The sequence below is a fragment of the Scyliorhinus torazame genome, chromosome 6, assembly GCF_047496885.1.
Source record: "Scyliorhinus torazame isolate Kashiwa2021f chromosome 6, sScyTor2.1, whole genome shotgun sequence".
In the NCBI taxonomy this organism is placed as follows: Eukaryota; Metazoa; Chordata; class Chondrichthyes; order Carcharhiniformes; family Scyliorhinidae; genus Scyliorhinus; species Scyliorhinus torazame.
The window spans coordinates 228,912,383-228,930,651 of record NC_092712.1 but is presented as its reverse complement, the minus strand read 5'-3'; the positions used below and the strand labels follow the sequence as shown (position 1 = coordinate 228,930,651).

Sequence of the window (18,269 nt, the reverse complement as noted above, 5' to 3'; positions counted from 1 at the left end):
CTCCCACTGCCTTGAGAAAGTGGGCAGCAGAATCAAAGAGCCCTCCATCCAGGTTATTCTCTCTTCCAACCTCTTTCATCAGACAGAAGATACAAAAGTCTGAGATTCAAAAACAGCTTTTTCCCCCACTGTTACCAGACTCCTGAATGGCCCTCTTATGGGGCGCGATTCTCCAACCCCCCACTGGGTTGGCGAATCACCAGGGGCTGGCGTGAAACCCGCCCCGCCGTGTCCCGAATTCTCCAGAGATTCGGCAGAGATTCGGCAGGGGTGGGAATCGCGCCGCACCGGTTGGCGGGAATCACGCCGGTCGGCGGGCCCACCCCCGACGATTCTCCGGCCCGTGATGGGCCAAAGTCCCGCCGCTGTCACCCCTTGCCCGCCGGCGTGGATTAAACCTCCTTTTGAACGGTGGGACAAGACGGCGCGGGCAGGGTCCGGGGTCCTGGGGGGGGCACGGGGCGATCTGGCCCCGGGGGATGCCCCCACGGTGGCCTGGCCTGCGATCGGGGCCCACTGATCCGCGGGCAGGCCTGTGGCGTGATGGCACTCTTTTTCTTCTGCCTTCGCCATGGTCTTCACTATGGTGGAGGCGGAAGAGACGCCCTCCCCTGCGCATGCGCGGGGATGCCGTGAGCGGCCACTGACGTTCCCGTACATGCGTCGCCCAGCGAAGACCTTTCGGCCCCGGCTGGCGTGGCACCAAAGGCCTTTGCCGCCAGCCGGTGGAGCAGAAACCACTCCGGCGTGGGCCGAGCCCCTCAAGGTGAGGGCTTGGCCCCTAAAGGTGCGGACTCCGCACCTTTGGGGCGGCCCGACGCCAGAGTGGTTCCCTCCACTCCATTACGCCGGAACCCCCCTCCCCGCCGGGTACGGGAGAATCCCGCCCAAGGACTGAACTGATCTCTCTATGCACCCTCTTTACTGTTGTAACACCACACTCCATGTGCTTCGCCCAATGTCTCTGTCTATGTATTTACATTATGTATTTATCGTATGTCCTATGATTTTCATGCATGGAATGATTTGCCTGGACTGTATGCAGAACAATACTTTTCACTGTATCTCGGAACCTGTAATGATAAATCTAAATCAATCTAAAAATCAATCCACGCTTTTGGAGAAGATGTTGCTTCCGGATGAAGGGGGCGATGGTAGGATTGGGGACATATATGGGTGGTTGGGAGAGAAGGGCATGACATCAGTGAAAAGGCTCAAGAGGAAGTGGGAGGAGGATTGGGGAATGATTTAGGATGGGGATTTTGGTGCAAAGTAATGCGTCGAATGAACTCAACCTCCTCCTGCGGAAAGGTGAGTCTTATACAGTTAATGGTGGTGCATAGGGTCCACTTGACACGGGCCGAGATGAACTTGTTTTCCCAGACGTGGTGGACAGATGCGAGAGGTGTGGGAGGTAGCTGGTGAACCATGCCCATATGTTCTGGAGGTGCATGGAATTAGAGAACTTTTGGGAAGCGGTGTTCGGGAACTTATTGAGGATTGTAGGGGTTGAGAATAAGCTGGACCTTATGGTGGTGGCCTTTGGAGTGTCGGAGGTGCTGGATCTGCTTGAGGAGAAGGGGCTCATGTTGTGGCCTTCGCTCTCTGATCGCCCGGCGACGTATACTTTTGAATTGGAGGTCTGCTACATGGTTGGGAGACTTGAACATGTTTCTCCAGTTGGAGAAAATCAAATTTTCACTGAGGGGTCAGAGGAGGGCTGCGAGGCCCGGTGGAGGTGGTTTATGACTATGTTTGAGGAGCTGTTTGTCACGGCGGTGGGAGGGGGGCAAATGGGGAAAATGTACAAACTGTATACTCTGTTGGTGTTAAGGTTGTGTTACTGTGTTGAACATGTTTGAATAAAATATCTTTTTTTTTAAAATTGGACTTGAATCAAGTTATCCTCGGTCCTGATGGACTGCCGGAGAATAAAAAGAAAATATCAGGAAATTGAGGCCACACTGTTCATGAATTAATTGAACTTCAGACTTAGCATTATGATTGCACTGAATTAAATCCAACAAAAGCAAAATACTGAAAATGCTGGAAATCTGAAGTTAAACAGAGTTATGATTTCAGGTCAAGACTGCAACTTTAGAGCAGCTTCAATAAAGACAAATTTTCTGCACTCACTTCAGCAATGTATATACTGAAATTGGAACATCGCAGAGAAGACAAGCATGGTACCTGTGCAAAAATGACACGTAAATTTATGAAGTGTTGCTTATTTATCTTGCAGTGTTTAAACCAGATGGTTAGTGCATGGTGCTGCTACCTGCAAAATTGCAGGTTGAATGCCAGAATTGGTGAAATCTGCTATTTTGGCTGAAGTTCACTTTCATGCTCCTGATCTTTGGCCACCTGGTACGGAGGGGAGTGGACAGGGCCGAGGACCAATTCATAGGACTGTTTCAAGGCCTGGCCGAGTGGCCAATCAAAAGTCCAGATCGTGGGTGGTCGAGGCAGGTGGGTGGGGGGAGGGGGGGGTGCGTGAGGGGGGGATGGTCATTGGCCCCAGATTGCTAACCATCCTTTGGGGTTATATTCATGCTTGGATGTCTGTGGAGATAAAAAATGCAGTGTCTTGAAGTCTCCCGTGACTGGTGTACACCAGGGAGATGAGAGTGCTTCAACTATAATCGGAATAAGTTTTGATGTGGTGAGTGACTTGGAGAGGAACCTCCAGGTGATGGCGTTCCCAGGTATCTGCTGCTCATGTCCTTCTAGATTCCAATGGTCGTGGGTTTGGAATGTGCTGTCTAAGGAGCATTGGTGAGTTACTGCAGTGCATCTTGTAGATGATATACAAGGCATCCACTGTTCATCGGTGGTGGGGGGTTTGGATGTTTGTGGAAGGAGGAGCAATCAAGCGGGCTGCTTTTTCCTGGATGGTGTTGAGCTTCTTGAGTGTTGTTGGAGCTGCACTCATCCAGGCAAGTGCAGAGTATACCATTACACTCCTGACTTGTGCCTTGTAGATGGTGGACATGCTTTGGGGGGTCAGGAGGTGAGTTACCCACTGTAGGATTCCTAGCCTTTGACCTGCCCTGGTCAAATGTGGCTAGTCTAATTCAGTTTCTGATCAATGGTATCCCCAGGATGTTGATTGTGGGGAATTCAGCGATGGTAATGCCATTGAGTATCAAGGGGCAATGGTTAGATCTTCTCTTGTATGAGATGGTCATTGTCTGGCACTTGTGTGGCATAAATATAACTTGCTTCTTGTCATTCCAAGCCTGGATATTGTCCAGGTCTTGCTGCATTTGGACATGAACTGAAGATCTAAGGAGTCACAAAGGGTGCTAAACATTGTGCAGTCATCCACAAACATCCCCACTTCTGACCTTATGATGGAAGGTAGGTCACTGATCAAGCAGCTGAAGATGGTTGGGCCTTGGGCACTACCCTGAGGAACACCTGCAGTGATGTCCTGGAGCTGAGATGATTGATCTCCAACCACCACAACCATCTTCCTTTGTGCCAGGTATGACTCCAACCAGCGGAGAGTTTCCCCACTGATTCCCATTGACTCCAGTTTAACTAGGGATCCTTGGTGCCATACTCGGTCAAATGTTGCTTTGCTGTCAAGGGCAGTCACTCTCACCTCACCTCTGGCATTCAGCTTTTTTGTCCATGTTTGAACCATGTTTATATAGCGAATGGTTAGGATCTGGAATGGACGACCTGAGTATAATGCGAGCAGATCTGATTGTGGCTTTCAAAAGGGAATTACATTATTATCTAAAAAGGAAATATTTGCAGGGCTAGGGGAAAAAACAGGAGTATTGAACCGGGTGAATTGCTCTTGCAGAGATTCAGCACAGTCAGGATGGGCTACGTGGTCTCATTTTGTACTGATATGTGTCTTTGGTAAGGGGGAGGAAAGAGAGAATAAACTGCAAAGTGAAAAAAATGGGGGCAGAGGTTACATTCTAAAGTTGTTGAACTTCAATGATGAGTTTAAAAATGTTGTAAAGTACCCAGTAAAACGACAAGGTGCTGTCCCTGAGCTTGTGTTGATTGAATATTGACAAAGGACAAGGACAGGAAGGTCAAGGTGGGAATAAGATGGAGCATTAAGTGACAAATGACTGGAAACTCGGAGTCACGCTGGTAGAATGAGGTATTGATTCGGGCAGTACTGTGGCACAATGGTTAGCACTCTGTCGCACAGCGCCAGGGATCCGGGTTTGATACAGATCTCGGGTGACTGTGTGGAGCTTGTACATTTCCCTCCTGTCTTCACGGGTTTCCTCCGGGTGCTCTGGTTTCCTCCCTCAGTCCAAAGATGTGCAGGTTAGGTGGATTGGCCATGCTAAATTGCCCCTCATTGTCCAAAGATTAGGAGTGGGCCTAGGTGGGCTGCTCTTTTGGAGGGTTAGTCCCGACTTGATGGGCTGAATGGCCTCCTTGTGCACTGTAGGGATTCTATAGATTCTACAAAATGGTCATCCAGTCTGCAGTTGCCCCCCCCCCCCCCCCAGTGCAGGAGAGACCACACTGTGAGCAGTGAACAGTGTGCCAAATTTGCTAAGTGTGAACGGATTAGTGGGTGATTGAGAAAAACCGAGTGGGAATGAGTCAGTGAACCAGTTGAAGTAAAGGTAATTATTGCTTAGAAATGGATTTGCACGGACTTTACTGATACTTTGCAGACAAAAAAAATTAGAGGTTATGGATTTAACCCTTTAAATACTGCTCGTCAATAAAGGCGTATTGCAGCCAGCAGTTCTAAAGGTGTGGATGGCGAGTAGCTGTGGCTGGGAACAGAGACACACTTGCCCACAGCCCTTTTCCTGAGCTGCGTGTAAGTGTGGGTCTGAGCCTGGGACTGAACTGCTGCCCACCCAGGGACACAGCCCCTGGCGCAATGATTGACAGCTCGGCGGGCTTGCCGATTGGCCAGAGCTCCCTGTCACTCAAAGAAGTGTGTGTGTGTGTGTCAGTGAAGAGAGCCAGAGATTTACTCACAAAGCCACATGTGTGAGGGGAGGAGGAGGAGGGGGGAGTCAGGAGTGGGGTTACTGAGTCAGTCAGTGCAACACTGCAGACAGATACAGTCAACACACACAGCAGAGGAAGAGAGATAGCAGCAGCTTCAATCCTCCTGCAAACTCACTGCACCCAGAGAGAGAGAGAAGCCAGCTTCCTGCAGCACCGAGAACCACATTCACCTCACTGGGAGGCGACAATCTCAGCAGAGCGACTCAACCCGGCTCCAGGAGTCCGGTGGAGAGCCAGTGTGGAGCGGGCTGAAGATCCAGCTTTCAGCCGGGGCTCCCGCCTGCCAATGTACCTGTCAACACAACCCAACCTCCTGACCAGCTGCAGTCCTACTCGGAAACTCACTGCATTGTGAAGCAAAACTTATTTATTGAACTGGTTTTTCCCCTTCCTCTCCCCCTCATCAAAACCTTTTCATCAGGTGTTCCAGTTAAAGGAACTCCTAATACTGAAAACATTAGAGAAAAAAAAAATGCAGCTTTTGGAGGATGCAATGGGCCCTTTACCTTTTATTGACAGGGGGTCACTTTTCAGAAGAGTGTTTGTAGTCGTTCAGCTTCTCATACTGATGGGTCTTCGCCTCAAGGCACGTTGGACTTGTCCATTTAAGTAGCCCCGTTGTCTTTTTGTAAACTGGAATGTGGATGTATTAGAACAGGTCGCTGTTGCAAGTGCCAAAGTTTCAGACAGACCCATTACTTCTGTGCATGTTCATTGGTGGCTGATTCTGTCTTTCAGAGTGACTTTGCTGGCGAAGCCATTCATGTCGCAACTGCTGCTGCAGGAGCTGGAGGTGAGAGGAGGACAGTCCATCATGTGTCACCGTTTGGGTGGCTGGAGCTGGATGACAACAGCGGTGAGTAGAGGGAGTTTGGGTGTGATCCCCTCTCCGCAGTGTCAACCCTCAGGCATGTTGCATTCATATTTACGTGGCGAAAGAAAATCACCGTTTCTCACTACAAGTCGAGTCCCACGTTAGAAGTAGGACGATAAGTGACCAAAACGCTAGAGGGTGCTCCCAACACACAACTGGAGCTTGCCAGTGGGGAAGGCTCTGAGTATTAATGAAGCGTCAACTACTTGAACCAGAACTCTTCAGCATTGGAATTTTACATTACAGCAGAATAATTTTAATCGCTTACAAATATTGGGGCAGTACTTGAATACATCTTAAATTCAACTTTAATTGTGTCTATTATTGAAATTCTATACCATGGGACCAATTGTCTAATTGTCCATTACAGTGTTTAAAAAATTCGACAGATCTTGCAAATCTGAAAACAGAAACAGAAACCATTGAAATATCATACAGGTCCAGCAGAATCTGTCAAGGGGAGGGAAATCAACATTTTAGGTATCAACTGAACCAGACTGTCCACAACCTTTCTGTCGTATTTGACCCCAAGAGAAGGTTTCAACCACAAACCTCTGTCACTTTGACTATGCTTTTTTCACCTCCTTAACATTACCGTATCCACCACTGCCTCAGGTCTGCTCCTGCTTTTGTTCACCATGCTTTTGTTCGCTCTGGACATGACTATTCTAATGCACTCCTGGTCGGCCTCCCATATTCTTGCACCGCCACCCCCGCCCTCCCCAACTTGAAGGCATCTGCTGCTCATGTTCTACCTCACACTAAATCCCATTCATCTATTACTGCTGTGCTCGCTGAATAACTCTGGCTCCTGGTTAAATAGCGCCTTAATTTTAAAAATCATGGGCTGGATTCTCCGCACACCGACGCTGAAATCGCGGCTGGTGCCGGGGTGGAGAATCCATTATGGCGCACGAAATCGGGACTGCCGCCGGTTCCCTGATTCTCCGGGCTCCGAAAAGCGGCAGACTCCAGAGTATGCCACGCCACGTATCGCCTACCTGCGGCAATTGCTGGAGGCCCGCCCCACCATTCTCCGTCCCCGACCATCCGCAGTCCCGATGGTGTGGATCTAACATAGTCCTGCCAGTTGGGATACTAGCGTGGTGGCTGCGGACTCAATCCACGGCCGCATGGTCGGGAGCGGGCCGATCGGAGGGCAGGGGGTCCTCATACGGCACCGGACTGATTGCGGGCGGCTAGGGTCGGGGGCACTACTTGGAGGGTCCAGCTCCGCGATCTGAGTCCGCCATGGAGCATGGCGCGGCTGCTGGAGGCTGCCGCCGTGCGCATGCGCGGCCTCCGATTCGGAAGTGTGGGGGCCCGTATCTAGCAAAAGCTGCTAGTTTCACACCGGGTCTCTGCTAGCCCCCTGCAGGGCTATGAATATGTGGCCCTTACACGCCAGTTTCTCTGTCGTGAAAGGCCACCGTTTTTACAATGGCGTGGGGACATAGTCCCAAAATGGAGAATCCAGCCCCACATCCTTGTTTTCAAATCCCTCCATGGCTTGGCCCTTTCCTATCTGTGTTATTTCCTCCAGCCCCACAATCTTTTGAGGTATCTATGCTCCTCAAAATCTGATCTCTTGAGCATCGCTAATTTTATGCCTGCAGTTGCCTCAGCCCTATGCTTTGGAATTCCCTCCCTAAACCTCTTTGCCTCGCTAACTCTTTTCCTCCTTTAAGACTTTCCTTAATAGCTACATCTTTCACCAAGTTTTTGGTCATCTGCCTTAATATGACCTTACGTGGCTCGGTGTCATATTTAGTTTCCTAATGCCTCTGAGGTGCCTTGGGGCACTTTATTATGTTAAAAGGTGCCATATAAACACAAGTTACTGTTGTAAACCCTTCCTTTAAGTTGATGAATGGCTTATAGACTAAACATAGACTATTGATTACATTGAAACTGTTTTCCAATAGTAAAGGTCTGCTGTCTGTATTTTTGAATGCTAAAACTGATATTATTCTGTGCCTATTTGTATATTCAAGCTAAAGTAACAAGCAGTGTGCCAATCAATTACAAAATATTACATAATCTCTTGGTACTCTTAAGCAGAAGTTTATTCCAGACCTGTAGAAATAATACTCATTAAACTGTATAGTTCATTGTAGTGCAGAAAATGATCCATTTTAGCATAATAGTTCATATACACACACACTTAGGAGCAAGATCACTGGACAGCAGTCAGGAGCAGGTAAAATGCATGTTTCTTCCCTTCCCCACCCCCCTGGGATAGCTATAGCACCTCAACTGCATAGCTGCTTACTGGTTTCCATGCCTCCTCAAACTGTGAGCACCCAAATGATTGAATCAGTTTGACACACAAGTACGGAACAGTAAAAACTGCTAATAATGCCACAGCGCTTTCTCTGACATTAAAATATGTCTATACATATTTCCCATGTATAAACAAGTTTTCCAACCTTTTAAACCAGTTTCTCTTCGACATGGCTGGATGCCTCAGGGGAATATTGAATTTATTTTTAAACTTCCATGCCTTCCTCTTATTCTAATAGGGTTGCTTTAAGTAGGTAATTTTAAAATGAAGTTGTGTTGATCCTGAGTTGTAAGTTTTGGATAAGTTATGTGTTTAAGTAGAATGTATGGTGCAGCACTTAAAAAGTAAACCAGCTGTTTAGTATAGTGGCTTTGATTAACTTGTAGCTATTGTAATTTTAAAGTGAAGAAAGGTTGGAATGCTGCACCCTCGGGTTTGAAATGCTGTCCTAATGCTCTGGAAATGAACTCACTTTGTCAGATTTCAAGAGTTTGGGTGTTCAAGTGTCAAGTACATCACTAAATGCATGCTTAATTCGTGAAGTAATCCTCAGTGTATATGTTCAGCATTATTTCATAGAATAATGAATGGGATTATTTTCCTCCATAATTAGTCATTAAGTAGATTATGTATCCTAGGAAACTTGAGTTTTGATTTACATGTGCGCTAAATTGCACAATAAAAGCACAATCACAAATCAACCAGTTGAACATGTTATGGCACTAGCCCTGGATTTTAAATCATTGTCCAGCTCAGTGCTTACTGTTTTAATTATATTTCTGTTCAAAAATTATCTTAAGAGCACCTATCCTCTTGTACGTGCAGTATAACATCTGCTTTCTTTCTGCTATATATGTTTGAGCATAATAATCAACAAGCCATTTTAAGGTATTGCTTACATTGGGGAGGAGATCCTCACAAGCACTCAGGTTGCTGAAAATATCTTCTTGACTGGCTATAACCTCAATATTCAATATCTATTTAAAATCACCCAATAGCTGGATATCGTTACCTTATCAACACATGTGCTATTTACATGGACACACTTAATCGCCCATGAAAAAACATGAAATTGCTTGTTCATCTTGATCCATGCAATAATTCCTGCCTTCAGTATCTCGATTCAGACTACTGGTCACCTGGAGAGGAACAAAATTTGGATAACCTTCTGTAAATACAAATTATTCCTAAAGATTGCAATATCTGTATTGATATAAATGCGGTCAGGTGCTGTCTTAAATTCTGTTGATTCCTACACTGATTGCATTTATATAGTGGGTGAAATTCTCCATTTGGGAGACTATTGACACCGATGCAAATGATAACTTTCAGGATCAACAAGCACAATATAATTCCAAATTCCTCCTCTTGCACGATGGTACAAATTTTGATTACTTGACACACCTAATAAGACCAACAAATTCCCTCAAATTCATTCGCCACATTGAGCAGCTGATATCATTAGTCATATTTAATAAGAAACAGTTTTCTGGAATTGACCAGAACAAAAGCAATTTCTCCTGAGTTCTTCATGCATCTATTAGAACATAGAGGAGAACCTATAACCATTAAGTAAAATATTTATTTTCAATTAAATGTTCTGCATTTCCCAGCCATGCAATAGAGATGATAGACTCCTCCTTTCTTTTATACCTTTGCTTCTTTTAATTAACCATGGGTCAAATTCTCCATTTGGGAGACTAAGGCCCGTATTCTCCGGTTTTTGCGATTCATTTTTCTGGCCGGCAGCACATCCCTTCCGGATTTCCTGGCAGTGTGGGGAAGCTTCAGTGGGAAAGCCCATTGGCAATGGCGGGAAGACAAAATCCCACCGCCAGTGAAGAGCACGCTAATGATAAAACACATGGTTGGGAACTGGAGAATCCTGCCCTAAGTGTTGACGCTGAGACTGAATTACGGGTGGTTCAACATTCCTGTTGGGGGTGCTACTTGTAGAGCAATTCAGGACACGCTAATGGGCCAGCACTCTGCTGACGTGAATTCCAAGCAATTCCTGGCCCAGTGGGCATTCTAACCGCTGGGGCTGAAGTTCACGCCAAACAGCCTGACAGCTGGAGCAGTTTTTTTTTTGTGTTTTTAAAAATAAATTTAGAGTACCCAGTTATTTTTTTTTCCAATTAAGAGGCAATTTACCGTGGCCAATCCACCTGACCTGCAAATCTTTGGATTATGGGGGTGAAACCCACGCAGACATGGGGAGAATGTGCAAGCCCCACACCGACAGTGACCCAGGGCCGGGATTCGAACCCAAGTCCTCAGCGCCGCAGTCCCAGTGCTAACCACTGCACCACATGCTGCCCTGGGCTGGAGATGTTTTTAAGCACTCCACTTACTTCACACTCACTGCAGCTGCCAAGATGGCTCAGAGAAGCCTGAGGCCTGGAGTCCAAGGTGGATCCACAGCTCCGTGCTACTGAAGAGCGGAGGGACACCCTCTTTCCTAGCATGGTCCACAGACTTGAGCCTGCCATTCTGAACACTGCCTGGGAGGCAGTGGCAAAGGCAGTCAGTGCTGCCAGTCTCACCAGGAGGAGACAGCCTGTGATTTGGAGGTCTGGGGGTCACTGGTAATTCCTGAGAGGGGCAGGGAAGCAATGAGGGTTCCAAAGTGCAAGTGTCCTCTGGTTGTGTGAACTCTGCTGATCCCCTGCTTCCTCTGCAATGGGGCAGTGCTTCTGAGGAGTACCAACACCTGGTGGGCCCCTGATTGAGCTTGTCTCTTGATGATACAGCTGGGGTATGTTGGTGTCCAGAAGAGTGGCCTGGGTGGGCTCCCAGATGATCAGAGGCCTTCTGAACATTCAAAGGACATCGGCAACATTCAGCAGTGTGAGCAGCCAAGAGCCAGTAAGTAGACCAAAGGAGTGCATTTAAAAGACAGACTACAGGAATGGCGATCATTATCAGGCCACCCCGATCCCGAGGCGGACACCCCAAGTTCTTGGGACTTGGTACCAAGTCACTACCCATTACTGCCCCTGGCCTGGGCAGCCATCCCCCAGCAAGTCCAAGATTTCTTTAGCCTCCCACTCCCCCTCTGCAGCCATGGCGCCCTGTCCATATTTGTAAACGCTTGTAATAATTCACACCCGCGAGATTTCCGCCTGAGAGAAGCAGAGCATCGCGGAAGGGCGGAGCATACTGTATCCAACCCGCTAATCATATTTAAATGCAGGCATCACATGCTGCCACCAGCAGGCAGGCAACCTTGTTATTGCCACCAGTGAGGGACCGAAGCATAGCACCCGAATCGGTACCAGGTGTCGGCCTCCAGTTTGGTTGGGCGCCCGATGCTTTGTCGATCGCAGTTTGCGTTTGCACATCACGAGGTGGAGTATCTTTACCATAATTAAATGTTCCAAGGAGCTTCACAGGGGCATGGTCAGACTATTTTCCATCTAAACTTTCTCGCCTGGCTCAGAAGCACATAAAAAGTTATCTAAGGCATACCAGTTAAAAACCGGTATTACAGTGAGGCTCAGTGGGGCAGTCATGAGCATTCATACCACACAATTTGACACTTGGTTACGTTATGGGGCCACACAGATCAAGTCTTCCAGGTTTGATTCTTTTGCCTTGCGTGGGGAGGGGGAGAAGCGCGCAGTTTACCTGTTCCTGACTGCCATCCAATGATCCTGCTAGGAAGTGTATAGTGTGTGAATATCAGGTGAGAACAACACTGGCTCTGATGTCACATTTGGTTAAATTGTTGTTAATACTTGCAGTCTACACTCCTAAAAAGAAGAATGGCCACTTGGTTAAGGTATTGGTTTTCTTAATTGGGTCGGTAGCTCCAAGATATTTAGGGAGAAAATAGTATTTTATTATTTTACCAAAATATATATTATACAATTATGTTGTTTCCATATAAGATAAAGAAATTGAAATTAATTATAAAGGAGTGACATATCATGTTATAAGCAAAAGTGAAAAGCATTGGGAATTATCAGCAGTATCTCATTTTCATATATTTTTAAAGATTTGTGAGTCAAGTGTACATGAATGATTTTTGTGTTTCTTGACAACCTGCTTTTGTTGTGTGATTTATTTTTCCATGAATGATTTAAACTAAGGAGTTGCATTAAAGGGGAGCCAATGACCTTTTATTGTTCATTCCAGACAAAAAGCATTGTCCGATTCTGTCTTAGCTTGTTTTAAAGAACTGAGCCATGGAGAGGCAGGATACAGCTTCATGGTTGTGATTTTCTCACGTGGAAAGTTTCCATTTCATTTGAGCCCAAAGGGACATGCTAAGGAGGATTGACAGATGCAACTCCTCAGGAAAGAAAGGCAGAATCTAAGCCCCCCCCCCTCCTCTTCCCCCCCCCCACCCCCCCAAGCTCTTGGGCCTAGGACAGGTCTCCCCCCCCCCCCCCCCCCCAAGCTCTTGGGCCTAGGACAGGTTATCAGCAGTCATAATTTCCAAATAGTGTGCGTGAGTGGGGTGACAAAGGTTCAGGAGAGAGCGACATAATGCCATTAATCTCTCATTTGCTTCTTGATTATCTCAAATACAGTGTTGAGGTATTTGAGTTAGAAATTCATGCTTGTAAGGTCTTCGGTGTTCCTTCAATTTACAATTTTGCTTGCATGTTTCAATAAGTGCTTGTTCCTCACTGCACCTGGTACCAGTAGCACTGGATTTGAATAATTTGCTATCAGTTTTCAATGGATACCAACCCAATAGATCTACCACACTACAGTTAATTTTAGTAGAAATTTCTTTCTTCCATGCTGTCTTTTCAGCATGACAGATTTCTGATCTTCCAGTTCTTCTTTTGATATATGTTTAGAGGTGTATTCTCGTGCTGCACATATTTATATTGTTTAAAGTTTTTATTCTAAAATATTCAAGGCTTTAAACCACCATATGAGTTGGTTTTCATTTTGTTAAATTTGTGTACTTCTAAATGTATTTAACTCTGGAAAGACTCAAATTGGACAATTATCTCTTACTACTTTTTCAGTAACCTCAAGCTTGAAGTAATTTTAAGGAGCATTAAGAACGAACACCCTAAAACTTGTAATAAGCATACACAAAAAATCTATTTTTAACTGATCAAATTTAAAATAGTTCCAACATTGGAATCATTGTAAATAGGGTTCTTTTTTAGTTCGGTTTTAACGTATGCTTTATGAGGCAGTGCAGCTTTAAGACCAAAATAGTAATAGATATGATTGTATTTTCACAGAATACGAAATTGTGACTCCGTATGAAGCTGACAGCAGTGGTGATTATATCTCTCTCTCGGTGATTCATCCGCAGAGAAAGAAGCGATCAGTTCATAATGTTGGTGATGAATCCCTCTACTTCAAACTCAATGGGTTTGGCCAGGACTTTCATTTGGAGCTAAGAACTTCTGAAGGCCTAATACCTCCTGGATTTACTGTTCAAACTTTAGGAAAACAAGGCTTAAAATCTGTAGAGCATTATCACCCAGAGGAGCTGTGCTTCTATCAAGGTGCTTTAATATCACACAACAACTCTTCAGTGGCACTTTCTACATGCAAAGGCTTGGTGAGTCAAACAAACTATTCTTTAAAGGTACTGAGTAATCATGGCAGGGTGGTATTTTGGAAGGGCAGCATACTAAACTGACCTCCGAAAAGGGACTACTTTGCCAAACCACCACTTCTTAATTTATGGGACAAGTTGTGAGACAGTAGGTACACTATTTGCTACAGCACAGTGTTTAACAAAAATAATTTTCTTATAAAAAAAGAAGCACTTGCAAATATATGCAATAATTCTAATGTTGTTGAATGCTGTAGTCCGTGCAAATCTGTGATTGAATTTTATTCACATGGTATTTACAAAGTAAATGCGTTGTCATGTTGCTATTTACTGCATGGTGATGGCATGGGTCCTTTGATGTTTTATTGTTTCTCCTTCCCCAAAGGGGTATTACAAATAGGGTCCGTTTTATGTTAAGCTTTTAAACAATCGGTGCTAAAAAAGAACTGGTTATAGTTAATAATATTTACACACCATCTCGCTTAAAACAAAATCAAGTTTCCTAACCTGGGATCTGCTGTTCTCTCTGTGGGAATTCATTTCAAGCAGTCACTGAAGAACTTGCTACAAAAGTGAAATGATACTCTCGCTGTCGTCTCCGATGTCGAAGGACGAACAATGATCATGATGATGATTGCACAAACAGATTTAATGCTTTACTCAATATGAGTTGAAATCACCTTTCATCTTATTATGTTAACTTTGGACACCCAAGGGTCAATTATAACTGCCAGTAAGAAGCCAACTGGAGCAGGTGGCATTCTTACCTGGGAATGAGAGTTGGATGGCTGACAGATTTTATTTGAATGACACCAGTTAGCTGCTCAGCTGTTTTGTATGGTTAAGAACTGATGGCTAAGTTACAGCGGAAGGATGTTCTGCGACATTTATGGCTGGGTAATGATGGGAACTATTACAGGGGCTGGTTTAGCACAATGGGCTAAACAGCTGGCTTGTAATGCAGAACAAAGCCAGCAGCGCGGGTTCAATTCCCGTACCAGCCTCCCCGAACAGGCAGCGGAATGTGGCGACTAGTGGCTTTTCACAGTAACTTCATTGAAGCCTACTTGTGACAAGAAGCGATTATTATTATTATTATTATTATTATTATTATTCAGCTGAAACCGGACCTTATTTGTGAGTTCTGGTTGTTATGGGCATATGGAAAGGTGGGAATTGACATGATGGGTATAACATAATGTTTATTGGACAAGGTAGTCAAGAAAGCATATGGAATGCTTGCCTTCATTGAACGGGGCATCGAGTATAAAAACTGGCGAGTCATGCTACAGTTGTATAGAACCTTGGTACGGCCGCACTTGGAATATTGCGCACAATTCTGGTCACCACACTACCAGAAGGATGTGGAGGCTTTGGAGAGGGTGAAGAGGAGGTTGACCAGGATGTTGCCTGGTCTGGAGGATGTTAGCTATGTGGAGAGGCTGAATATACTGGGACTGTTTTCATCAGAACGATGGAGGTTGAGTGGTGACTTGATAGAGGTCTACAAAATTATGAGGGGCATGATAGAGTGGATGGGCACTCTTTCCCAGGGTGGAGGGGTCAGTGACCAGGGGCATAGGTTTAAGATCCGCGGGGCAAAGTTTAATAGGATTGTGCGAGGCAGGTTATTTTACAGAGAGGGTGATGGGTGCCTGGAACATGTTGCCAGGGGAGGTTGTGGAAGCATTAGAATGCATTAACGGCATTCAAAAGGCATCTTGACAAATACATGGATAGGATGGATATAGAGGGATACAGCACTAGGAAGTTCTGAGGGTTTTGGCCAAGGGTGGTATCATGACCGGTACAGGCTTGTAGGGCTGAAGGGCCTGTTCATGTGCTGCATTGTTCTTTGCTTAGCTTTGCCTCAAAATATCAGCAGATGTTTCTCAAGTACCTGATCCTCCTTTCCTAAATGAATTGGATGCTCTTAAACCTTTTTCATTGTTGCAATTTTAAAAAACTGCTCGCAGGTCTTTGTTTTTCTTTTGCTTCTAATATCTACAAGAAGTTTGCATTTTATTAACAAACAACCAATTGCAGTGGAGCACCATTTCACACGTGGCGGTATATACATGATCACCCATGACATTTTTGAGACTTCAGTGTTCCTTTGTGCTCTGTTCCACAGCTAGTTAAATAAGCCAATATCATTGTTATCTGTAAAAGTGTAGGTTTCTGAGTCCAGTAAGCCTGCAGCTTTACTATTAAGGCAGAGGTGGATGGAGTCTTGGTAAGCAAGGGGGTGATAGGTTATCAGGAATAGGCAGAGTGAAGATTTGAGGCTACTATCAGATCAGTCATGATCTTATTAAATGGTGGAGCAGACTCCAGGGGCTGAATTGCTTTCTCCTTTGTTTGTATGTGTGTTTCAGACATTTGGGAACATTTGTGATGAATGTAGGAATTTTGGATTGTATTATATGTGATTAGTGTATTATATGTATTTCTGCAGTAAGGGTTAAAAGCCTGGGATGGTGTGTGATTGTTGCAGTCATGATTTTAAAAAATCCTGGTTTGAAAGACAGCTAGGCGTTTTGGAGCCAGAGGGTGCAATTAAAGCACCGTAACAGTTTGAACTAATGGATGTTTAGTTATATTAATAGGGTTCCCTGCAGAGTAGATGATTGGAGACATTGGCCGGGATTCACCCCCAACCGGCGGGCGGGCCGTACCGGCGGCAAAGAGTGGCGTGAACCACTCCGGGGTCGGGCCGCCCGGAAGTTGCGGAATCCTCCGCGCTTTCGGGGCCTAGGCTGGCGCTGGAGTGGTTGGCGCCATGCCAAATGGCGCTGAATGGCCTCCGCCGGCCGGCATGAGTTGGCGCATGCGCAGGAGCGACATTGTGTTCTGGCGCATGCGCAGAACTGCTGGCATGATCCCTGCGCATGCGCAAGGGGTTTCTTCTCCATGCCGGCCATGGTGGAGCTTTACAGAGGCCGGCACGGAGGGAAAGAGTGCCCCCACGCCACAGGCCCGCCCACAGATCGGTGGGCCACGATCATGGGCCAGGCCACCGTGGGGGCCCCCCCTGGGGCCGGATCTCCCCGCACCCCTCTGCAGACCGCCCTCAGAGCCAGGTCCCGCCGGTATGGACCTTGTGTATTTCACGCCGGCGGGACTGGCTGAAAACGGGCGGCCGCTCGGCCATAGGGGCCCAGAGAATCACCGGGGGGCGGGGGGGGGGGGGGGTGCTGCCAGGCTGCCAATGGCCCCCGACCTGTGCGGCGCAATCCCCGTCCCCGGCAAAAAACCGGCGCCGGAGAATTCGGCAGCCAGCGCGGAGCGGCGGGGCGGAATTCACGCTGCCCCCCGGCGATTCTCCGACCCGGCCCGGGGGGTGGGGGGGTCGGAGAAACCCGCCCATTGTGTTCAGCTTAGCAAGATGATGTAGTTAATGGGAGGAGCCAAATGTTGCAGCAGTCACGTGTTGGTGTTTTCCGGGATAGTGTTTGGCTGGATGGTGAACTGAGAAGGTTTATGAAGAAATATAGACAGAGATTTTGCATTATTCTGACATGGTGTTTGGTCTCCTTCTTTAAAGTAGTTTCAAAAGATCTTTCTTTCTCAAAGAGGAGTATCCAAGACATCTCTTTACATCAATTATTGCAGAATGCTAACTGTATTTAAAAGTGGATTGGGAACCAAGACTTTTTTTGTTGTTGTTTGAGTGGAAATAAAGATAGCAGTTAAGGGTTATTGTGTCACTATTGATTAGCATTGTTTAAGGTGTAATTGTAAGCTATTTTCTTGTGTGATGTCAAAGAAACTTTAATACTGTTAGTAATAAAGTTTGTTTTAATATACCGTATCCCTATTTTGTGTGAAATCACTCTTGGAGTGAGGTATCCTTTCCTCACAGTCTTACAAAATTCAAATTAAATTTTGGGGTTTCTGTACAGTATTCCAGCCACTTTTGGGGCCTGATCCAGTATTCTAATACCTTTCAAATGCAGGAACTTAGAAAATCTACCTTAATGTCAGATAATGTAGTGTTGCTCAGGAATTCTACTTGAAACCTTTGTCACAGGAATTAATTTGTACAATTCTTAACACTAATCTTTGGTTAATGTAAGAGTAAACCATGACCCCGTTATAGTTTAAGTTATAGGCAGAAATGGAAAAGTCTTTTCGTAGATTTCACTTGATCACAGACATTTTGACTTGTACAGCAAAATAAAGGATACAGCACTGTGCTAACTCTAATACTGCTGAAAAAAGTGACACACTGTTGAAGCTTTCATCTTGCACTCATCAGGACAATTCACAAGCACACCAATAGTAAAAGGAACAACAATTTATATTGCATGTGAAGAGAGTGCTGATTGGATGGTAAGTGGACTCGAGTGGAGGTGTTTCCATGCAAAATACACCAGTAAAACATTAACAGTCAAGGTTTTGTTCAAATTCAAACCCGGCAGGTCGACACTGGTCAAGGCATTGTCATGGGGAAAGAACCAGGGTATGTCTTCCCCCCCAAAAAAACTTTTGTTTAGTTGAAAAAGCTACAAATGTTCTTTCTGTCTGGATAGGGCAGATCTCTGTGAATTAATACATATAGCTTC

General features: G+C 45.8%; 1 protein-coding gene and 1 non-coding gene across 2 annotated transcripts in view; both read left to right on the top strand.

Annotated features, from left to right (window-relative positions):
* The first annotated feature begins 2,128 nt into the window (after positions 1-2,128).
* LOC140425915 (U6 spliceosomal RNA) lies at positions 2,129-2,235 on the top strand. Its single transcript, XR_011948068.1, has one exon. It is a non-coding gene; the product is annotated as a U6 spliceosomal RNA (small nuclear RNA).
* Positions 2,236-5,012: 2,777 nt separating this feature from the next.
* Positions 5,013-18,269, top strand: part of adamts16 (ADAM metallopeptidase with thrombospondin type 1 motif, 16) — a 359,351-nt gene continuing 346,094 nt past the window's right edge. Inside the window, exons 1-3 of the mRNA XM_072509492.1 lie at positions 5,013-5,593; positions 5,746-5,863; positions 13,379-13,704. Coding sequence (XP_072365593.1) covers positions 5,480-5,593; positions 5,746-5,863; positions 13,379-13,704 — 558 coding nt within the window. The 5' untranslated portion in view covers positions 5,013-5,479. The remainder of the gene's footprint in view (positions 5,594-5,745; positions 5,864-13,378; positions 13,705-18,269) is intronic.